Source organism: Triturus cristatus, chromosome 5_1 (assembly GCF_964204655.1).
Source record: "Triturus cristatus chromosome 5_1, aTriCri1.1, whole genome shotgun sequence".
Classification (NCBI taxonomy): Eukaryota; Metazoa; Chordata; class Amphibia; order Caudata; family Salamandridae; genus Triturus; species Triturus cristatus.
Window position 1 is genome coordinate 391,172,753 of NC_140587.1, and position 24,502 is coordinate 391,197,254.

A 24,502-nucleotide genomic window follows, 5' to 3' on the forward strand; every position below is an offset into this window, starting at 1 on the left:
CAGTCCCTTCAACAATGCTGAACATAGCTATCCGCTGTCAGCTCAGTGTCGAAGGGGAAGCCTCTTATTTGCAGAAAGGCAGAACAAATATACAATGTTAGGAGTGTGTGGCATTGAATAGCAAGCCCAACAATTTGATTGTGATGATTACAACTATTGAATTTCACTTACCTCACTACCTCACTTGAGTCACCATCCTTCCCCTCTCACTTACCCATTTGGGCACACCAATGATGGTTTTTAAATGTTTCCCTTGAAATGTCTTTTCTCCATAATAACAACATGTGTTCAGTGTGATTAAATAACACTTGAGCATCATTCTCTTTCTGATTCACTGTTATTTATATACAATTTTATGCTTTTTACTTACACTGTGTTGATGTAACAATACTGGGACCACTATATTCTATACTGCCTTACACCCATGTCCCAGCGATTTTGGGTATACCCTTCTCTCTAACGGTACCCTGTCTGTTAGCACAGCAGATGCTGAGAAATGTTCAATCCAAGTGGTGAGAGGTGGCCTGTACATGTGGAATAGCCATAAATCACCCGCCCCAATGGTATGTCCATACACTTTTTAATGTAGATTTGCTATCCTCACCTTTCTGGTGGTCTTCATTGTCATATGGGTAACTTAAAGTAATTTTAATTTCTAAAAACGACACATGAGTGGTTAGTCCTCCCAAAGGCGCAAACCTACTTTTGACCTCTCATTTGAATTTTCTTTGGAATGTGATATTATGCTACTTTGAGAATTGGTTGAAGATAAAGATTTGATGACTGAAGTACAGGCTGGAATAGATGTTACATGAACATAAGTGACTACTGTCTCGTGCTACAGGTGATAATACCAAATGTATCTAACACTTAACAGAAAATAATTTTGTGTTTTAAATGTGTTAATAATTATTATAATCCTGTGAATATAGTAGACCTGTTTGACCAGTCTAGAGTTTGATCCACCCTTTTTTATTTTAATTCAGGAGGTGCATTTAAAAAAGGTGATGAGCTGGTGTAGACATGACTAGGGCTACCCACTTCTCCATTAAACAATACTGTGAGACTAGGAATCTGAAATTTCCGTGTTGGAGTTCCAGAGTTTGTATTTGTAATTGCATTTATAAAGCGCTCACTACCCCTGACATGGCGTCATAACGACTTCCAGTGAGTTGCATGCTACTCCAGAACCCAAAAAGGATTAGTGGTGAATTAGTATAGGGAAAAATTAATTTGTTTAATCGTTGGACATGTGAGTCTGTTAGCTAGATTGAAAAGGATAATGGAGGGATAGAAGAAGAAAGAGTCTAGACAGTGTTTATTTGAGGATAATAGCAGTAGGAGGAGGTTTAGGATGAGTAAAGGAGAGAAGGAGGTGGGGAGAGTCTCTAGAAGTGGATTAGGGAGAAAAAGTAGATATTGGATGAGTCTAGGAGGGATACATGAGGAAAAGAAAGGTTTTTGGGGAGATCTGAATAGTTAAAAAGGTTTGAGATGATGCAAGGAGGGATAGAGGAGGGAAGAGTCTAGAAAGGGTTAGTTTGGGAATCATAGTAGTAGAATGAGGTTTGGGATGAGTCAGAGAGTGGAGGTAGAGGATATATTGAGATATAGGGTAGCGCATTGGAGAGGCTGAATATGTTTTATTTGTTTTAAACAGTAGGAGTAAAGTAATAAATATATAGACACATAAGTACTTTAATGTAGTTGTGTGTTTATTAATTTTCAGTTTTCTTTTAATAATTCATCAGTGAAGCAATTGTAGCTAAAATAGTTATGCTAAAAATAAAAGGGGAACTATAAGCATCTAATCAAATAACCTATATGAAAACTATGTAGTGACCTATATTATCTACTGGTGGTCACCAATAGGTAGTTATAGTTATAACCTTGTTTCCATAGTAAGAGCGTTTTTTGATGTGCCAGCAACTTTGGCGTGGTTTGACCAATCCTCGCAAAATTGTCAAAACTAATTTGATGCTCACTTCAGCAGCTGTCTTGAAATGTCAGGATGATCCGGCAAGCGGGGTGCAAGAAAAAGGGTGGTGCGGGGGCCCCAAACACCTTTTCCCCTTGTTAATTTCCATAGGAAACTTCAGACACGGCTACAGCCCGAACCGCTAAACAAAATCACACCGAATTTGGCAGAAAGGTAGCTGTTGGTCCAGAAAGTGCCCTTTTTGTTAAATGGTGCAAATCTTTTGAGCAGTCGCAGAGAAATGGAAATATTTTTAAGATAAGAGTGCAGGCTTTACTCTCTCTTACTAAATGTGGATGATGCAATGGTCAGAAAATGTGCTAAAATACTTGATGGGAGCTTTCGAAGACTTTTGTAAAATAAAAGTATGGATAGTCAATGCCTACAAATTCAACGTCATGATTTAAGGAAGGGACCATCTATAAGCAAGTTCTTGAATAGATCAAGAAAAAAATTAAGGAATCATTGCTTTTTATGGTTTTAGCATTTGTTATAGTGAAACTATCTCACAGAGAGACAACATCAACTGTTGGAAAATACGAGCTGTGCAAGGTTTTTTGATGAAGAGATAAGTAATTATTCCCTATTGAGGTTTCAAGTAGTTTACTGTAAACGTCAAAATTATACTCCAATATTGACAGTGGGAAAGCATGAAGGTTGTTCTGTTTGGCTAAGGTAGGGAGCAGGTGAAGACGGTCTCTGTCTGCTAGAGCACGTATGACTTTGAGTTATGCTTGTACATCTGGGTTGTTCTGCTTATGTTAGGCACATATGGTATTGAAGAAAAGCTTCACAACTAATCTTTGACACTTGCCCCAGAGAGGGCAACCGTACAGTTGTATCTTTCTAAACTAAGTTGCTTTTCACTATCCTGGCCATTTGGTTATAGATATACTTGCACACATAAATGTATTTATGTGTATGGAAACATATAATGAAAACACTCTTGTCATCAAAGCACACGTCTATGGAAAACAAATATCGATTGTAACTAACAATGTATTAAAACATGAAAAATCTTTATTCGATTGTAAATACAAACACAAGAGAACATAAAAATCACAATAATGTCATATATCAGCATACAAATTAAAAAATAATAAAGCAACTACATTAATATACAGATAACAAATTGAGCTTTAGGCCCCAACACAACTATTCAAGCCTGGAGCGCCTAGATCTGACAGCACCATGTAGAAAACCTGAAACTCCACCAAGAACATACACATTACGCAGTAGTTATAGATAGATACATGTATTAAAAATAAATGTCTGGATGTATCCTGGTATTTTTTTTTAAGTGGGAACACAACAACACAAAACACCTTTTCTAAAATTCCTGGCCAAAACAGTAAAACATATTTTTTCCTGTAACAATTTCCCTTCTATGTCAATGACTGCAGTTCACAGCCAAAGACCATTAGTAAGGACAGCATTGCGCTGATACCATCAATATCCCATTAAGAAACTTGTGCTTATTTTGTAAGTGCTCTTTCCAGGTATAAACCCATTTTAGAAGGGTTTGAGTCTTCACCATTGGCCACTCGTGTTATCTTAGAGTGTGCGCCTCTCCTGAGCAGATACCGTTCGCTCTTCTCGTCATTACTTACATGTCACTCACTCTAAAGTGGTATTTTTCTGGCTTAACTCTTCAAACAGTTGCTCTGCAATTAAATGCACTGCCACAATATCGGTTTTAAAACTTTTTTCTTAGATGAGAAAGAGGGAGCAGTGACACTGGTAAAATGTCTGTGCCATGAGAAAAAATATATGATAAAATAAATACAGCAATAAAACTGAACTGGTAAAAAAACATCTATTTGGTTTTAAGCGATATTTAAAAGTCATAAAAAAATTATAACCCCTTAGGGGACATTACTCATTCTAAAACCCACATAATCAGCAAGAGATATTATGGGACTATAAAAGTAATTCTCGTTGGATATTAAGTGCAAGGCTCTAACCTGGCAATCCTGCTGTTTCTAGCAGAAAAAAGCAATAATTTCCCAAAAAAACAGATTGGATGTTCTTACCCTATAAGGCTCAGTAATATTTCCATTGCCTTTGAAAGTTTATATGGAATCTCTGATCTGATTGCAACCCAGCGGGGTCATGATACACCAATACCAGTGATTTAGATGGGTAGGTACTGAGGACCTGCATTTCTTTAATATCAAAGGGAGAGTACCAGCACTTATCAGGACTTGTGCAAAACGTTTAATGGGAGAGTAATGGCACTTCCCAGTAGAAAACAGGTACTCTGGGTTAGTAGTACTTGAACTTCTATACTTTCATTTAAAGCACTAACCATTACGATGTGCTACTCAGCTTCATCACAAGATAATGACAGTAAAATATAAAACATCCAACACACTGTAAAAAAGATGAAACATGAACGACACAGATGATATTCCTCAGCTTCGTCACAAGCTAACAACAGAAGTACATTAAACAAGTAAACAGACCGAAAAAAAGTTAACAAAAAGGGATAACACATCATTTGAAGACACACTAACAAAACAAAAAGAATCCAATTCTCTCGCTCCACCTCACAAGGCCCTCTTTAAAACTGGATGTCAGCACTTGCATTGGTGAATATTTCTCCAAATGAGTTATCAAATTTATATATACAGTTTATGCCATGTATATTTTTTGAGTGATCATAGAAAAAATATATATTTACCAAAAACTGTGTTACAAGCGGTAAAATCAGTGCAGTGAAATAAATTACAGTGAGGTACCCTTATAACTATGAGCAGATACCTGCTTTATGTGAAAATTCACTGCAATATGTACCAGTATAGCACTATGTAATGTTTTCTCGTGTTAGCCTAATTGTGATGTCATTTGAGATGTCATCAGTGATGTAATCGTGTTGTCACTTACCATGTCATGAGTGACATAATATGTGAGGGTATAAGCAGTGCATTGTGGGGGTGCGAGTTATAGTTAGCTCAGCTAACTATAAATGCTGAATTTCACTGGTGTTGTACACGAGAAGTCTGAGCCTAACTATAATATCCCTTTAAGCTTTGTTTTTTTCAGTGAATTTCTAAGGTATTTTATAATTCGTTTCCTAAGTATAACGTCCCTGTAACCTTTGTTTTTTTCATTGAATTTCTGATGTTTTTTAAATGCTAATTCCTAACTATAACGTCCCTGTAACCTTTGGTTTTTTTCCAGTGAATTTCTATGGTTTTTTTAAAGTAGTAGTCGCATTTGCAGAGTGTTGGTCAAAGGGGCGGGGTCTCCGACCAGCTCACAGGAATCCCGCAGGGTAGGACTTATCGGAGATACCAGGAGGGTCTTTTGGCCCCCAAGGTCCTTCAGCATCCAAGAGTACTTTATCCTCCAACCAGTAGTGCACCAGGAGGTGCATTTGCAGAGTGATGGAGAAAGGGGGCATGGCCTCAGTGAAACTCTTAGCAATTCCCCTGTGTGGGTCTTACTGGAGGTTACAGGAGAGTTGTTCGTCCCCCAAGGACCCTCAGCAGCCAAAGGGACTTCATCCCCAACTAGTAGTGTGCCAGGAGGCGCATTTGCAGAGCGGTGGAGAAAGGGAGCGTGGCCACGTCAACCTCTCAGCAATGCTGCTGTGTGGAACTCACTGGAGGCAACAAGAAGGGTAGTTGGCCCCCACGGCCCATCTGGAGTTAATTGGACTTCATTCCTCAACCAGTAGTGCACCAAAAGGCACGTTTGAAGAGCATTAGAGAAAGGGGGCATGGACGTAAAAGACCTCTCAGCAATCACAATGTCTGATGCTTACAGGAGGTAACAAATTGGCAGGACCCGGAAACATTTCTTTTTTTTATGAAGCGCGGGCTCCCTCGCTTTGTTCATTATCTGCCCCGAGGTGAGCCTGAGGTGTGAGTGGATGTGTTAGTGATTTTGTGAATGATGTCATCAGTGATGGCATTTGGGATGTCATCAGTGATGTCATCAGTGATGTCACTGACCATGTCGTGAGCGATGTAATATGTGAGGTCATAAGCAGTGCATTGTGGGGGAGCGAGTTATAGTTAGCTCAGCTAACTATAACTGCTGAATTTTACTGGTTTTGTACGAGTGAAACCTGAGCCTAACTATAACATCCCTGTAACCCTTGTTCTTTTAAATGAATTTCTAAGGTTTTTTTAATTCCATTTCCTAACTATAATGTCCCGCATCATCCAAGGAAGGAAGAGAGCCATGTTATGAATTTATGTGGAGACAACCTCAGCAACTCCCTTTAATTTCTTGTTTGAAAGACTGAGTGAAAAGAGTTGCATTTTGATAGCGATGTCCATTAATATATATATGTGATCAAGGCCCCTCTGGGCTGAAACGCGTAATGGCTGACTTGCAAAAACGGAGTAAATAAAGAAATTTAGCTGCTTATCTGGTTGTCCGTGCTCCTATCCTTCTTGAGGATCAAGGTGTCACGGTTGGAGTGTTTTCTGATATATATATATATATGTATATATATATATATATTTGTTTTTATGAACACGTTAACCATGATATTTCTATTCCTATGAATTGTGATTTGAATGCAAATAGATTCTGCATATCCCAATTGCTTTCTAAGATAAAGCATAGATTTCTTTCTTTACGTATGCAAGAGACTTTTTTTACTTCTTTCCCTCTGTTTTCTGTGCTAAATATGGAGACCTAGAAAGAAATAAGCATTGGCAAAGCCAGTAGGTTTCGCCTGTGTTATTTCGATTGGCTTTGTCAATTATTTTGTTAACCATGTTGTAAACAGTAGCTGAAATTTTTTCAAATGCACTATCTCATGGTTAAATGTGCTGGCATTGAGCTAGGTTGAGTTCTGCACCTGTGTAGGTGCAGAGGGTAGTATTTTGAATTGAAGATTCTGAATTACTGTCTCAAAGGAGATGGTGCCTGCTTGGTTTTTTGAGTACCATGTCAGTGTTTGAGATGTCTGAGTCCTGGCCTGGCCAGGTTTGTTTCTGGGGTGGATCTTTTGCCGGCACTGCTGGTGATGACAATTTTCTGGTCCTGGGAAGTGTGTGTCAGCACTCTGTTAGTGGGTCCTTGTGAAGGCTCCTTTGCATGCTATCTTTCTGGGTTCAGGAGAGAGGCTTAAGCACTGACAGAATGGAGTCCTGGATTAAACTGTAACAGTGTGCTGATGTCTGTGTGAGTCTTAGTAGTACCTAGGGAGGACTGTGCCAGTGTTGTGTGGGTCCGTAGGTTGTCCTGATAGCTGTGTGCCTTTGTGGGTTCAGGAGAGAGCTCTGCCAGTTCTTGAGGCTGTGAGGGTCCCGGAAAGGGTAGTGCCTGAGATGTGTCTGTCCCTGAGAGGTTTGTGTTAGCCCCGTGGCTGGCTTGTCTCTCTTTCTAAATATTTGTATATCCTAGAGATGGCTCCGTCATTGTTAAGGTTCTGTCAGTGCTTAGGGTTTGCGCATACAGAGTTGCTCAAGTCACAGTACCTGTGCTAGCCGTCAGCACATTGCCTGTTTATCTGCCCTAGAGGGGAGGAGGACACCACAATAGAGAGACAGGAGACACTGGAATTAGTTCAAGACAGGCTGCGAGACAGAAAGCACTGGAGGGGAAACGTGCAGCCCCTGCCCTCATGTGCAAGGGGCTTTCCAGATGGGTGTGCCTCCCCAAACTATTCATTGTTGTTTTGTTTATGGGAAAACCCGCAACTATGTATTTTCTATATAACCATTTTTTAAAAGGTATAAACTGTTTGAAAACAGTATGCGTGATGTGTTTCTGTCAGTCACTGTCATTGTTGAAAGATGGTATTCCAGAGAGAGCAGCAGCTAGCAGGAGTGGGAAGAAATAGTACCTCAATCATGTGGAGAGCAGTGGACGGTCACTGATTAAGTTGAATTAATCTGTTCTTGGTCCCTGCTGCACAGCAAGCATCCAAAGTGAGTTTCGACTGGACTAGCCAATTAGAGATTGTGGATAGAAGAGTGAAAATAAAGGGTGCAAATGATAAGCAATATGATGTCTCCAAGCCCTTTTTGTAAACAATAGTGTGCTCGCAGAATCGACCCTAAAAAATATTTTGCGCTCAAGGCATATTTTGAGACCCCTCTTTTTTTCGGCCACCACTGGACATATCACTCAGAAACTTTTAAGGAAGGAGCTAAAGTGGAAGAGACTTTTTGGGGGGAAGTTTTGTGAAGATTTATCGAATGGCACAAAAGTTATAAGCAAACCAAAAAACAAGTTTCCTATGGAAACATTGTCTTAACTAGAACTACCAAGTGGCGACCACCACTGGGTAATATATATATGGATTTTGTTCATGGGAATTGTAATTATGAATACATTGCTTGGGTCATTATTAAAGAAAACAGAGCAAATCCCTTACAAGTAAGAGCAATGATTATCTGAAGCCACTCTAGAGTACCATCATAAGATTGTTTTAGAAAATTAAATCACCATTAAAACATTACGTAGATTCAAGACAATTGTATGAACAACTTGTGCACATTACATTATCCAAGTGGTTAGCAATAAGGTTGCTCATTTGCACTGATTTATCCTGTTCTTTCGCCCCTCCAAGAACTGAGTTTCAATTCACGCATCTTTCACTAACATAATCCCTTGGATGTGCCAGAACAGTGATTCTCATCGGCATATTCAGGTGACTGGGAAGTTTGTTCCCTTTACTAGGGACCTACACTTCAGTCACGCTTTAGGTATTAGACAGACTATCGGAAACAGAAATATCGTGGGCCAATATATTGTGTAAAGAATATTGAGAACAAAAATATTGTGAAGCTAAGTTACTCTATGTAAGCCATGTTTTACCTTATATAACGCCACATGTATGTATCTTGTCGGTATATATATCTTCAAGGTACGTAGATGTGGCGTTAAGAACAGTAAATATATTCTTATCTATTTGCACTTACCTTCCCCATAACTTGGTCCTCGATATTTTTCGCACAAGATTTTGTCCACACAATATTTCTGTTTCTTATATTCTATCCCACGCATTATGAGCAAAAACTTGTCTTTAGATGATGATTCTTGTGCAAGTTAAAAGCATTGGCGGCTCACATGGGTAAGAACAGTATGGCGGGGTGGGGGATGATGGAAGTCGACAGACAACGGGATAAGTAATATTAAATAAATAAATAAAACCACTTACTTTGCGTGCGCCGCATCGCCGATGCAGTGAGCGCAAAGCAAGTGGTTTTATTTATTTATTTATTTATTTAATATTACTTATCCCGTCGTCTTTCGACTTCCACCACCCCCCGCCCCGCCCTGCCTCACCGCTCTTACCTGTGCAAGCCGCTACTGTTTAAAAGCCACACCTTTTACAGGTACATTCTAATCCTCACTTGTACAACCAAGAGGTTGGGCACCCAGGGGCAATTCTGAGTGTCTTGTGCACTATAGAACTAGTCACTGTTACACTGAACCTTCATATTGGATTCTGTCTCAAAAGTCACCCATCACATGATTGTCTTTCCTAACCAACTTTCTTCAATGAGAACATAAGCACTGAATACTCGGTTAAATAATGTATGTTAATTTTCTTCTTTCACGAACAGAGCCTTTTTGTCCTTTCATTACGCGATATTGCATTTCCGTGTCAGATTTGTTTTGCTTTAATTACTATTACCTATTAAGTTCTTAATTTTCTGTTCATTAGATTGGATCAGCATGGCCGCTTGCGGACGGCAGGCATGTGGTTTCTCCGACGAAGTGGCTAACAGGGACTTTGTTCTCGGTCACAGCTTGCGGAATAACTTAAGAGAGTAGCGTATTAACACGGAGTTAATTGTAGGCAAATGTGAAAACATCCGCAAGACCCAGCAAGGTAAGACGGAACCGTGGAAACCGACTCCGCTTGACCACATGAAATAATATTAAATCCCCCCCCATACTATGTGACGAAGCTCCATTGTCACGCGCCTTTCAAATTGAGTTCATCGTTCAGTACAAAGCGGTGTCCCTGCGAGCCAACAACGGCTTGTTTTGAAGTGTCGGACGTCTAATAAAGGCTAATCCCGGCGGGCAACAAAGCAAGCATTAAGAAATCCCCCGGCCATAAGCAGCCACATACCACGGCGTTGCTCTCGTTATTCGGATCCATCTTGCCGGCAAACGGGCCCCACGTTGTTCCCACCGGAAGCTGCCGCTGGCTCTGAATCTTGCGCTCTCCGTCCTTTTGGCGCACTTCCAGCTCCCCTGCAGACACGGAAAATGAGACATGTTTAGAACGCTTGCTAGTGGGCCCTGACAGCAGCCGCCTCCCTCTTTGTGTCTGTTTTAAAAGCCCAACCTAGAGGCCCAGGAGTCAGAATTATTTATGCTTGTATAAGGAACAACTGATCTTGTCAACCACAAACATGGCGGCACTCTGGAGTGCTTCCTTCTGTCTCACAACGGTAAATTAGAATGTAGCCTGCTTATTTCTAGACACATTATGCTTTTACAGCACTTCAAAGGTAAGCATCTAGGATGTATGAAGGTTTCTGAAAACAATAGGAAAATGACAGAATGTTAGACAAAAGGAAAGGGAGGAAGAGGGAAGGAGGAGAAACGTGAAATGGAGGACAACACTGGGAGCAGGGCATAGATTTTTCAGATCCTTACATTATTCCAGTGATAAATTATTTGTAGGAGGAAATCCAGAAGAAACTAGGTAGAATTTCAAACCCCTGCAGAGGAAAGGCCACTGCATCCTTTCAACTCTGCAGACACTCATCTACGGGAGACCAGTTACATTTTCTTCAAAAGTGTAGAAAATATTCAATGCCATATGCAACTGGTGCGCACTTTGCAATCCTTTTTCATTTAATACGTCATAAATGTTGAAAACGGGTCCAGATTAGGGTGATCACACAGCATTGGACAATTACTCTTATTTTGTGGCATTTGTCAGGTTTGATTATCTGTTACATTACCTACTCGTAAGTCTTCCTCGCCACATGATTAACGAAGTGAGCTTCAGCTCCACACCAGAACCCTCCAAAGCAAATGATAGCCTCCCATGCCTCCCATCCCTTCCCAACATGGCCGACCCCTATCACCCCTGACCTAAGAGGCGTGCTGGCCCAACCCATCTGCCTGTTTTTTTGGTTCTGCGCTACAGATTCTCGAGAGCGTGCTCAGGGAAGTGGTTCCTGCTGTAGCAGGAACGTGGGTCCATGGTTGGTGGCCCTGCTCTAGCGGGCCCATGGGATCTGGGACCCTTCCTCCCTTCCTTCCCCCGGTTTCCTGTCGGTCCGGTTAGGCTCTGCCTTAGAGAGCCAAGGGTTTACAGGGGGGCGACCGGGGGGGTCTGGGGCTCTGCCTAGCGGCTCTTCTGGCCCACCCTGTCCGTACTGGTTTTGGCATTGATGGTGCCCAAGTCTCCCGTAGGTTGCTCCGGTTTTCTGGGCTTGGTTTTTCTACCACCTTTGCGCTTCCGAGGGGGCGGCTTCCCCATGTCTCCAGTGTCTACACTGGGGATGGGGGGCATCCCGGCGATGGTGGTGTCTGTTACCGGCTTTGGTCTTGGGTATTGGGCTGGGGGGCCCGGCAGACTGTGCTTCGCTCTCCGGCCGCGCTCCCATTTTTCTGTTTATGCCTCACTGCAGGTGACGCTGTGTCCCGCGGGGGCTGGCGTTCAGCGCGGGCTGTTGCAGAGGCCCGCTGACTTGGGGTCTTGCTTCTTCCTACTTGGGGCTCTATGGGCTTACCTGCTGGTTGTCGGGTGAGTGGCGGTTCCCTGTCCTGGCGCTGGTTTGTTCCTCCGGCCTCTTTGTGGGTCCTCTGGCCTCTCCGGCAATTTTTTTTTCTTGCGAGTCTTGCTGGGGGTGTGGTTCTGCTGGTGGCTGTGCTTCTATTCCAGCATCCGAGGGGCGGGCCGGGCTAGTCCAGTTTCCCACGCGCCAGTTTTCTCAGCGTGTGCAGGGCTCCCTTCCGGAGGGCTGGTTGTCTGTTTATCCACGATGTTCATGGCTTCCAAGTCGGCTCTGGTCATGTTGTCTCGGATGTGTTTTAATGTTTAGGACTTCCGAGGTAAATTACGGGCTATGCTGCTATCTTTCATGGTGCAGCCGACAATGGTGCTCAGTGTGTAACGGGTTTCCTGCTGGCGTCTGCTGTGTGTAGTTTAGCTGTATGTTGCTATATATTGTTTCTATTATTTGACCTGCGAGCAGCCATGTTGTGCGTGGCTTCTTGGTCTACAATCATTCCTCTCAGATGCTGCCCTCTGTTTCTGGGTGCGACTACGATTTATCTTCCACCCGCCTCATTGGCCACTCTCTGTCCCCGGAGATCTTTTTTGGCCCTGCCTTTGGCCCTACTTCTCGGTGCTGGCTCTGGGTCAGCGTGCGATCCCCACAGTGTCGCTTCCCAGGGTTGCGTGCTGTCTCGGTGGAGTCTGTTCATGGCGCTTGTTTTTTTCCTTGGGGCTTGATCCTTGTGGCTTCCCCTCTGTTGCACTATTATCTCTGGCGCCCTCCTCTCGCCCCCAGGCTGTCCGTCTCTCCGGCCGTGCGGGCGGCACCCTATGCCTGTTCCTCCTTCATCGTTGCATGCCTATGGTTCCCTATGGTACTGCGTGGCTCAGTGGACTACTGTGTCCACTGCAGGGGCCTGTGTTTGACCTCATGGTCACAGGTTCAATTCCCGGTGGGTCCACTCGGCCTTTCAGCTGTCTGAGGTTGATGTAATGAGTGCCATTGTGTTGGGTAACAACAAACATCCTTGTTTCCGGCTCCTGTCTTCGGCCCGCCTCCTTGAGTGGCCCGGTCGGCTGGTTTTCGGGCTCTTCTTGTGCATGGCCTTTCGTCCCATTCCGTCTTGTATGGCTGGTCTGTCTTGTGCCTCTGGTGGCACAGGCTCTCACGGGACAGGGCTTCGGTGATATGCTATGGGCCCCTATGTCGGTGGTCTTTATGCCCATGTCCATTCTGCCCTTCTCGTGTCTACCCTCGTCCCCTGCTTGTGTTTTCGATGGGTCAACTGGTGGTCTGGGATTGTGCGGTGCTTCCGGGGCTCTGTTGGGGGGGCCGTCTTTTGCCTGTCCTCATGCCCTGGGTGGCCTCTGTCACAGGTTTGTGGTTCCCGCCTTCGACCTGGCCACCCTGCTGCTGCCTGTTGTTTCATGCCCTGGGTGGCCTCTGTCGCAGGTTTGTGGTTCCCGCCTTTGACCTGCCCACCCTGCTGCTGCCTGTTGTTGGTTTGGGGCTCGTCTGCTCGTGCCCGGTGGTGGTTGATCTTTGTTTGGGCTGCTGCCTTTTTGGGGGCGTCTGCTGTGTCAGGTCGGGGATTCAACTCGCGCCCTCGCGACGGTTGTTAGATTTACCGCTGCTTGCTGTGGTGCTGTTGGCAGTTTTTCGGGTTCCCCCCGTGTTCAGCTGGGGGCCTGCCCCTTCCTCTCGTGGTCTCGGCCTGTTTCGCTGTGGGGCGTGCTTTTCTGGGGCTGGGCGCTCTCCCTTGGTTTGTCTTCTGCCTCGCTGGTTTTCGGGTCACGTCTGGGTCCCGTGGTTGGGGGTGCTGGTGTTGCTTCTAATTCTTCCTATTGCTCCTCTGGTCTTCCTAGTAGCTTTAGCTCTATGGTACGCCTTGTGCCCCTGGTGGTGCCGACCCACACAGGACATGGATTTGTCTCCTACCAGCTGTCTTCCTCTGTTTCCCTGGTGGGTGCCTTCGGTTGTTCCAGTGGTCTCCTAGTCCCTCGGTTTCAGTTGGGTGGGCGGAGCGGCCCGAGCGTCTGATGGCCCTCCTGTCTGAGGGTTGTGGTCCAGTCTGGGTTGGTTGTTGGTGGTGCCTCCTTCTTCCCCTTCTCCTGGGTCACGGGCCGGACGCAAGCGTCCGTCCCACCCTGTCTGCGGGTTCGTCCGGCGGTCTTCCTTTTCTGGTGTCCCCTTTCCAGGTGGTTGTGGCTTTTGCCGGCCTTTTGGGTCAGAGGAGGTGGCTTGAGTTCCCAGTTTTTGAGGGGTTGGTTGGTCGCCCTGCTGTCGGGTTTCTAGTCTTTTTGTTGCCCGTTCCTTTGGTTTGTCCCGGGTTTACCCGGCTCTGCGGGGATTTCTGGTTTCTTGGCCGGTCGTCTTTCGCCAGTCTCGTACTCCTGGGGTGTTGATGGGTTCGCTCCCATTGGCCCCTTGACTCAGTTGTTCTGTGCTTGGCAGGGGTGCTGGGGTTGTGTTCCTGGCTGTTTCTCTCCCAGGGTCAGGGTGCTGCATGGGGTGTCTCTGGTGCTGGGTTTTCCTCCCTTGGCTTCCGTCTCCCTGTGGGTGGTTGTGCTCCCTTTGTTCCGGGTACCGGTTTGGGTCGCCAGCGGTGGGTCTGTATGGTTACTCTGGGGTTTAGTTTGGCCTGCCTGCTATGGCGGTCTGCCTCCCTTCTGGGGGTCCAGGTTTGTGTCTCGGCAGGGTCGTCTTGGGTCCCTGCTCATTGCCTCTCTTCTGTTTGCTCCACCTGTGTCCAGAGACTCAGTGACTGGTGGCGCTGTCTTCCCCGTTGACCGCTTTGCCTCCATTCCCTTCGCTTGTTCGGGTTCTGTGCTTGTTGGCCTGAGTGGGGCATTGGTTCTATTGGTGGTGTGTGCCTGGGTCCGTCTCCCTTGCTGTCCGCTTCTGTGGGGGTTGGTGGACCGGGGGTGCTGGGCGTCCTGGTTCTTCCTTCCTTTTGACGAGACCCCTGCTTTCGGTGGAGGTTCTATGTCCTCTTCTTCTTCGACCCTGGCATTTGGGTGTTGGTACCTGCTGGCTAGTGGTTTCTCCCTGATGGTAGTGAGGGCGTTGCTGTGGGACTCCTTTCGCCCGGATCTTTTCCTGGTCCTGGTCCCTTCTGCTGCTCGGGCTCCCTGGTGGCCTTGCGTGCTCTCCACTGGCTTCCGGTTATCGGTCCTTTGGTGGCCGGGTTACCTCGGTGTTGTTTCCTACCGCTCCCTGTGGCTGTTTCCCTTGCGCCTTCCTGGGTTCTTCCTGTGGGCGGCGTTCCATCTGTGCCGTGGGGTCCGTGGCTTGCCGGTTTCTCGCCTTGGTGGTGGGGTGGCAGAACAGTGCCAATGTAACCATTTTTAAAGTGTTTCATATTCCTGCACACTTAACAGAAATGTTGGACCCCCTCATGAATGTACCAGCATGGATCTTTGTGGCTGTTTTTGTGTCTCTTGAGTGTTGTAAAATGGGTTTCAGTACGTCAAAACCTGAAAATATTACCTTTGTGGCATAAAGACAGGACAGTGATCACTGTTGGTGATAGGTATGTCTGTGTTTTTTGCTGGATGTTCTTCAATTATTACACTGCCCTTTGTCCTCTCTTTCCTTTACACTTCTCTTCTTTTCTATGGACTGTTCTGTCTGCTTGCATTGGACTGAATACTGTGTAATAGCATTACGACCCGACACAGATTTTGTCTTGTATAACCCAAAGTGTCCCTCAAACTGATTTTACCTTTACCCAACTGGCACAAATATATAAGCGGTGATAGGTTTCAGGTTACTTTCCTTCTTCCATCCATAAACACACCACTCTGTGCACAATCTACCTTTAAAAAGGTTTACAATTCTCCCCCATGCAATTTGCATAAAACTATATTTCCTTTGGCAGCACTTGAGATGCACTGTTACACAGACATTGGGAAATGTGTCACCACATCAACAGCCATTACAATGAATGGCCATTCTGTACACTCACCGCTACATGTCAGATTTACTGTTCTAAATCCAGTATAGTCATACTGGTACTGGAACATGTTAAGGACAGGTCAGATCATATGGCCTTTGTTAACATAATAATTAATTTAATGACTTGACCTGGGTCCTTTTTTCACACATAAATAGGGTGTCAAACGAAGATCAATGTGTTTCACAGAGACCAACAAGTGAGACCACTTGCATTGAACCAAATAAAGAAAACAAGAAGCAACACAGAGGCCAAGTTTGATGTTGTTCGATCTGAAATCTCAAGATTAAAATAAGGTGAGCAAGAGCTACAGATGAAAGAACCAAAGAAAGGAAGAGCGTAGGGAGCCGCAAAACGTTAGGAAAAAAGAAACAGATAAAAGATGATGGTATGTGAAGATATAGGAGAGTTGCTGCCAAGAAAAGAGGAAGGAGAGGTAAAGATGAAAAAAGAACTTAAAGATGTGTAAGAAATTGTGTTACTGATTGGGGGGTGAAAACCTTCTCAAGCACGTACCACAATCCATATCAGGGTAAAGGCACAAGCAAACCCCAAATTAACCTATGCACAACCCTCTGGTAGCTTGGCATAGAGCAGTCAGGCTTAACTTAAAGGCAATGTGTAAAGTATTTATACAGCACTTCAAACAGTAATACAGTGAAAATACATCACATAAGAAATTCAACACCAATTTATAACCATATACAGTCAATTTTAATAAAGAAATTAAGACCAAAACTGAACAAATCCAATCATTAGAACTGGAGATTATCAATTTTAAAGATTTCAATGTATGTAGCACCAAAAAGCACCAATGCGCCAACTGTGAATTTCTGGCCATGATAGACTGGGATAAAGTCACTAGTTCAGGCTGACCGCGATAGAGCGCGGGCCGGCTACAGGAACCCAGCTAGGCCCACTGAACAAGACCATCCAAAATCAGGGTTGCAAAGAGTTGCAGAGTCCCGCGTTGAAGATGCGTTGTGCAGCTGAAATGATGTGAGATCCTAGTCAGACATGCGTCATGCAGCACTGGTTCCAAGGAGGTGTGAGGCTGCAATGCAAGGTCCTGCATTGTCGTTGTGGAGTCTGACAATAAGGGGGCTTGGAATGCGAAGTCCTGCATCGAGGATGTTTTACTCACTGGCTGGTTCCTAAGAAACGGTGGGCTTGCCATGAAGAGTCCTGCATCACCATCAAGGCTGCCATTGACAAGAGGCTTGCAATTTGAGGGCCCGCATCGGAGATGCGTTGCGCAGCGGAAGTTCAGATGAGCCTGCAATGCAAAGTACCTGCATCGGGTATGTCCACGCAGCAGAGGCGATGCATTGGTTCTGTTTGCGGTTGTGTCGCACAGCAGAGGAGATGCATTGGTTCTGCTGGGTCCACAGGTGGGCTGGAAAAGCACCTTCAGGCCCACTACCAAGGGTCCACTACTGGGGTGGCACCACATGGCAGGGTTGGACTCACAGAGGGCAGAGTCCAGGTGCTGGGTTCAAAGTCGTTGGAGCCTTCTGTACCTGAGGATCTAGTCAGGAGGCCAGCCAACTAGCCCTCTCCGGGGTACTGTGTTCAACAGATGAAGGACCAGCCCTTCTCAGAGGGCTCAGCATTAGAGGGCAACAGTCATTCAGAGCAGCAGTCCAGCAGCCTGGCAGTCTTTCAGTAGTACATCAGTCCTTCTTCCTGGCACAGTCCACGGGTCCAGAAGTGTACTGAAGAGTTGGGGTCTGATGTTCAACATTTATACCTGGTGCCCACTTTGAAGTGGAGGAAGATTCTAGCGGTTTCCACGCTCCTGAGTGGTCAGGTATCCCCTTCCTCCTCGTCCTGGCCCCAGCTTGCCTGGGGTCACAATAAAACAATGAGAAACCCTTTGTGAGAGTGCTCAGGCAGAGCCTTTATGACATGCAAGTGTGGTAGGTGACATCTCCTCCCCCTCGTTAACTTAGAGTACCCCATCCTGCAAACACCTGTCTTCCCTTTGTCTCACTGTCTGAGAGCAATACACAAAGACCAACTGACAGGTAACCTAGGGGTCCATTAGGATGCCGCCACCCTAGCGGTGCTGGACCAGCCGCCAGTGGTGTGGCGGTCCCGTACCACCAATTAGGATGCGACCACCACCGTGGCGGTCGCATCCCGCATATACAACATTGTGGCGGGTGGTGCTGGGAGCAGCACTCACCACAATGTTGTAAATGCATGTTGTGCATTGGCATGCACAACGTGACAGGCACCGGGCGGTGCCTGCCATCTCGTGTATGCCAATGTAGGGGGGTACCATGGGTACCCCCCAAGTGCAGCCCCCTATCCCCCCACCCCCACGGGGGCCCACAACGGGCCCCCAAAGCGATTCCCGCATGCCTGTCAATGGCGGAGTCTCCGAAATGGAAAGGCATGAAATCGCCATCATCATAAATGGATGGCGGTGCCTTGCAAGGCACTGCCACCATATTGCGGGCCTTTTCCGCCTGGTAGGCAATCGTGACGATTGCCTACCGTCGGAAAAGCGGCGGATGGTCTGTCCGTCCACCGCGGTACCCCCCCGCTATGCTAATGTGGCGGGGGATTAGGCCGTCCGGTGGGGTGTTTTAGCAGGCGTATCGCCACCATCGGTCATGCGGTGGTGATCCGCCCGCCATGCTAATGACCCCCTTAGTCTTGTGACCCAGGATCAAGCTACAGGTAGTAAATGGTTAGGACAAAAACATGCCAACTTTCTAAAAGTGACATTTTCAGAACTGTGATTAAAAATCCGACTTTACCTTTAAAAATTACTTTTAATTACACCAAACTTGACTTGTCTATCTGCTCCCAATTGGAAGTTACAGCTTATTAAATGTAAAAAGGTAACTTGATGTTACCCTATTGGAGAGGGAGGACTTGCAGTAGTGAAAAAAGACTTTAGGAGTTTTGCACAACCAGGACATGTAAAACGTAAAAGTACATGTCCTACTTTTCAATACAATCCACCCTGCCCTCTAGTCTGTTCTGTGGTGACTGAATGTATTAAAAACGAAAATTTAGGCCTTGCAAAAGTTTTATTTCCTCAGGTCAAATTGTCAGTTTAAAACTGCACACACAGACTCCAATGGCAGGCCTGAGCCATGTTTAAAAGGCTATTTAAGTGTTTGGCACAATTTTGCTTCAGGCCCACTAATACCATTTAATTTACAGGCCCTGAGCATAGCTAGTGCCACTTTAATAAATATATCAATTAGGTATAAGCCAATTCAACCATGTTTAAAGGAGATAGCACAAGCAGTGGTAAAGTGTGCACAGTCCTAAAGCCAGCAAAACGGAAGTTAGCAAAGCAGGAGGGTTGAAGGCAAAAAGGTAGGGGAAAACCACACCAAGAATGCCAGGTCTAACAAGGAGGAAAATTAAAAAAACATTAAATGAGGTGAACTGGTGCAGAGGAAGTTACTTAAGTTGATTACAGGTGGTTATTGGTTACTGGTCTAGGTGAAGTCTCAAGAGATATTTTTATAATTTTTTCTGAAACTGAATTTGGCGTTGACTGTGATGTACCCTCTTATCTTTTTCAGCACATTTGCATGCAGTGGTAGACAGTGTGGGGAAATGAGCCCCTACATGAGGACTTCAGTTTATGTAACCGGTACCTTAATTCCTACCACTCGCCTATAATAAAGGTAGTGCAAAATGGAGCTACGAAATAATGGTCAAATCTTTCTGCCATTTATCTCTTCCATTAATCCTTCTCAGAACGTAAGTACATTCAACAATAGTTAGTGGCCCATCACTCCTTTACAAAAATCCCACTCTTTTCCGGGAGCTCTGATAAGATCTACTGAGGAAGCACACTGCGAATGGTGCAACTTTTTTGTGCAAACCATTTGCACACATTAGCCAGGGCACTTCTCAAAATAGCAGTAGTACGTCTGAAAAGCTTCACAGCACCAGGAACGTTTTGGCACCCGAAAAAAGATGTTTTTTGTCATTCCACATGAGCCGCTGCTTTCACCTGGACCAGATGTAGTGGCCCTTTTCCTCCTCACACGTGAAACCTCTAATTCCTGAAGAAGCGTGATTGGGATCTGAGCCGGCCTCGGCATGCTGATGCGAGGCACACAGGCCCACTGTGCTGAGCGCTCAGATCTCCATCTCACAAGGTCAGCATGCCGTCTCACTTCAGCTGCACGGAAGCCCTTGTTGAATTGCTAACAGTAAATGTTGAGTGGTTCATAAAATGTAATCTTACTGTATGACTGACAGATTAAGTATGTCAGGTTGCTTGCAATTTCAAGAGAAAGTGCTAGGAAATGTGCAGAGTTCCATGTAATAAAATAGCCTGAGGAAACAGCTACCATATATTATGTAAGCTAGCAGGTGCCTAAGGTTCCTGCTTGAGATGGTTTTACATACATCAGGAACTTGCATTGCAAACAGTGTCATTTTAATCACAATTAGTCTCTGTGCTCCAAACTTATCGCATATAACGTGCCACCGTGCTCCTAACTACAGTTATATGTCAGATGTGTGGATATTACAACGTTCTCTGCTTTCTAATGTCAGAAAAAGCAGTGTTAAAATGCCAGAGAACATATGCTGTTATGTATTTACATTTAGGTGAAACAACCGCCATTTTGTTTGCGCAAGATCCACATGATTGTATGCACTGATGTATCAATTCAATCTAATACAGCGCAAGCCACGGTGCGCTATGAAAGACAGGGCAGCAATTCAGAACTGTGAGCAGGGGACCAAAGGGCAAAGGTCTTTACCATGTTCGGTTCGGCAGCAGGTAGAATTGGGGGTTCCTAAAGGTACTTTTCAATCTGTCCATGAAGATGGCGCTGTTTATTTCATCTGCAACCTTAAGTACTAGGCAAACACACTCCCTTTATAAATTCTTGCTCCCACTAAGCAAACCCAACCCCTTCCAGGAGGCGAGTTGTCCCCCCCTCCCTTGCTTCAAAACTGCGTCCATACTGACCCTTGAATCACACCACTGACAACGTGATTTGGTGCCTTAGAAGGTCGCAGTTTATTCAACATAACATATTTGCCAAATCATGCTTATCCAATTGCTCTCATAATATCTATGCTAACATATTTAATTGTCTTTGCAATCAGTTTTGCTGCTGTGTGGACCCAACCTCCTCCATTTCCAGGGCAGGGAGTGGCCACCTGTCTGTGCCTCTGATTCACGAGTCTAGGCTTCAACTTGCTATCGATTTGATGGTTGTCCGTCAAGACCTGCGCGGGCTGCAAGTGCCGTCCCTCTTGCCCTGGACCCTTTTGTGGGCCCTCCCTGCTCCCAGGGACCCTGCCGTGTGGCATCCCAAGGACCTTGCTTGAGCATCTACTCTTTCCATCCAGAGGCTGAGTCCTTCCATTTTGCTCCCTCGTTACCCCTGCCATGAGGCATCCCAAGGGTCCTGCGGGAGCATCACATCTACTCTTTCTATGGTGGTAGCCGCCCATGGCTCCCTCAGTGCCCCTGCCATGGGGCATCCCAAGGACATTGTGTGAGCCTTCCATCTACCTTTTAGTAATTCTCTCTTTTTTCTACCTTTCATGTGTCCCTTCCGCCTCACCTCTACCCTCGCGGCTGCGATGCCCGCTTTTTCTGGTGTGGATGGGTGGGATTCTTTCTCTCTACTGAGAGGAGGGTTGTGCTTAATTGGGCCTGTATCCCCCCCTTGCTTTGTCAGCTCGCCCCCAGATTGGGGGGCATCGAGCTTGCCCTGGGGTGGGCTATGCATATGGGTGGGGCTTCCCGCCTCCGGCTTGCGTTTGCCCCGGGCCCCCACTGGGTCTGGCTTTGTCTTCCCCGGCCCGGGTTACTTCTATTTTGCAACCAGAATCTTTGTCAATGCCAAAAGACACATGCCAAAAGACACCCATGTTTTCCCTCTGCAAACATTAAGCTAGCTGTATTTCAGCCAGACCAAGTGCCCAATACAACTCTTCACACTTGTCTTCAGAACACTATACTTCAAAAAACCCTTGCTTATCTCTTTCTGCTCATCCCATGATGCACACCACTCACGCTCCATGTTCCTCTATCCTCAGCGCCCTCTGTGCCTCCTCTGCAAGATTAAGGGATTTACTAGAACCACACATAAAAAACGGTCTTTCCTGTCCACAAGGTAAGGACACATCTTTCTGGACGATTTTGAATATGCTCTTAAAACAAACTTAATTAAGAGGTTTAGGCTTATAGACAACCCCACATTACAGAAATACCACATCACACAAAACTAAAACTCCTACGGTGTAATTGCAAAAATGCTGATATTGTATCAAAATGTAATGTTTTGCCTTTCGTCTCAGATCCACTTTGCAATGTAAAATGATCATTAAATTGACCCATTACTGTTTGTCTGAATTTATATACCATGATTAAGATGATCTAATGCGCCTCTAAAAAAGGGTTTACAAGGTGAAAGAAATAAGAAGAATAATATTGTGTCTAAAAAGCTCACAAGCTAAAAATGTTTACTTGTAAGGGGCACACTCACCCGGTGGGGGATTTTAGCAATGATGTTTACTGTTTCGCAGCTTATTGGTTCTCATTTTCTCAACATCAGAAGAATGAACATCTGAGTGGACCCACAATGATTTGAGCAGTGACCATGATGTGAAACTCAGAGTCCTGCATAGGGCCACTGAGTCACCAGACCCGACATGTGCTAATTTAGGAAGGGCATTATCTTTTCATGATCACTTTCTCTACCGTTTATCATGTGCATTATTTTAAATGGCTATGAACCCTCTCCCCATACCTTTTCAAACATGACTATTCTTTTTGCATTTGCTGACTGATTCATTCAATATCTTACACATTTCCATGTGTACATAATAAAAGATGGAGCATGTGAAATCCGATGAGAAGTATCAATTGAACTTTCATCTATGCATCCTCGGTCCTTTCAATAAAGTAGAAAAAACACCAGTTCAAAGTAAACAAGAAATCTTGTGTGCAGAAAAGTGACTATCCCTCTTGCATGTTGGGCAAGTGTTCCCACATATATCCTTCATCATATGCGTGCTGCTTGAGAAAAAGTGAGCAGTGTAGAATGTGCTACTTGCGAATAATTGGGAAACAATGAGTAGTAGAACATTAAGGGCCTTATTATGAGTTTGGCAGTCTGTGGACCGCTGTCCCAGTGGTGGCGGGCGAGTGAGCCATCTGCCATCTTACGAGTTGGGCAGATTGGCTTTGCTAAGACCGCAACTGTCCACTGGTATTAACAGCACACTGCCGGGGTCGCAGTCGGGGGAAGGCAGCCTCCATTCGGTGGTACAGAGGTGCAAAACTGGCATCCGTATTACGAGTGGACTTCCTGATGAGCCGACCGCTGCTAAAGGTCAGCGGAGAAGAAGGATTTGGGGTGCATACTTACCACTTTCCAGTTCTTCCACGCAAGATCCCTTTCTCCAGATACCCCATATACAGGAACTTCTTCACCCAGAGGAATATGACCCAGTATTTGGCAAAATACAGGTCAGTGCTTTAGTACCATGTACCCATTACCGGGACTGCCCTCATATGGGTCGGACTCCGGCATTGGATGGGTGGTATTTTTCCACATACATTATGCATATGTGTGCATCAGACACAAATGTACACACAGGCATCGATACATATGGAAATACTTTGCCCACCACTGTAAGATCCCCACAGCCACACCGACGGCCCCTTGTAAAACTCATAATACAGTGGTCAGAAGGCCACAGGTGCAGCGGTCTTCTATCTGTTGTGGACGCCTTTCTTCAGTTGTTGGACCACCAAACACGTAACAAGGCATTATGTGTGATACTTGTGAAACAGCAGTATAGTATTATGCTTGTGCTACTTGTGAAACAAGGAGCAGTACATCATAGCATGTGTGCTACTTGTGCAACAGTGTAAAGTAGATTATTAGGTATGTGCTGCTTGTGAAACAGTGAGCATTAGAGGATTATGTCTGTGCTACTTTTGAATTCTTGTGAAACCGTGAGCACTAGAGCATTATGTGTGCTAAATGGTGAAACTGTGAGTAGTACAACATTATGAGTGTTGTTCTTGTCAAACAGTGAACAACAGAGAATTATGCAAGTACTACTTGTGAAAGAGTGAGCGATAGAGAATTATGTGTGACACTTGTGAAACAGTGAACAGTACAGCAATACATGTGTGGTACTTGTGAAACACTGAACAGTACAGAATTATGTGTGTGCTGCTTGTGAAACAGTGAGAAGTATCACATTATATGTGTGAAGCTTGTGAAATAGCAAAAAGTACACAACCTCGGCACAAAAGACTTGTCTGTGATCCAACTGACAGCAAAGTGCGCCTTCATTTTTTGAACTTCTCAGACACCTCATGCTCTCATCTGCAGGGCTGAGCATAAACCTGAAATATGACAGCCTCCGTGCGAGCACTTTGGCCAAACCATGATAAATCAGGATGGCCAGGAACTGATCTTATCCCTTCTGACTCCCCAATAAATCGGAGCTTGCGCGCCCATGCTGTGGGGAGTTGTCACTAAATGAAATTGTGACCTTATCCGATGCGTGAACTTACCCTGCTGACAACTGCATTTGTTCTGCAGGCAAGGTAACAAAGCAACAACTAAAAATATTAGAGGACAAGTCCTGAGATTTTTGAGAACCATGAACTGAGATATATGTGAAGTAAACACTGGTGGGAGACAAGGCAGTGAATCAGGGGATATTTGCCTAATACAAATATATGCGGATTAGCCTGGGACAAGATAACAGAGATGGAAGCATAGAATAAAATTAATTTTTACAAAATATGTTCAATCGCTTGAAACCCTGAAACTAGGCAGAGACATGGTAATAAGGTTTTCCCCAGGCTCAGTAAAGATTAAAAAAAAGTCTTTCCTGAGCTAAAACAGTCATAAAGCAGTGTTAAGTCAGGAAATGTTT

The 24,502-nt window shown here is 45.1% G+C and overlaps 1 protein-coding gene across 1 annotated transcript in view; it reads right to left on the minus strand.

Annotated features, from left to right (window-relative positions):
* ZFPM2 (zinc finger protein, FOG family member 2) overlaps positions 1 to 24,502 on the minus strand; it is a 610,873-nt gene that overhangs the window by 285,308 nt on the left and 301,063 nt on the right. Inside the window, exon 4 of the mRNA XM_085605110.1 lies at positions 10,032 to 10,156. Within this exon, the coding sequence (XP_085461236.1) occupies positions 10,032 to 10,156 (125 nt within the window). The remainder of the gene's footprint in view (positions 1 to 10,031; positions 10,157 to 24,502) is intronic.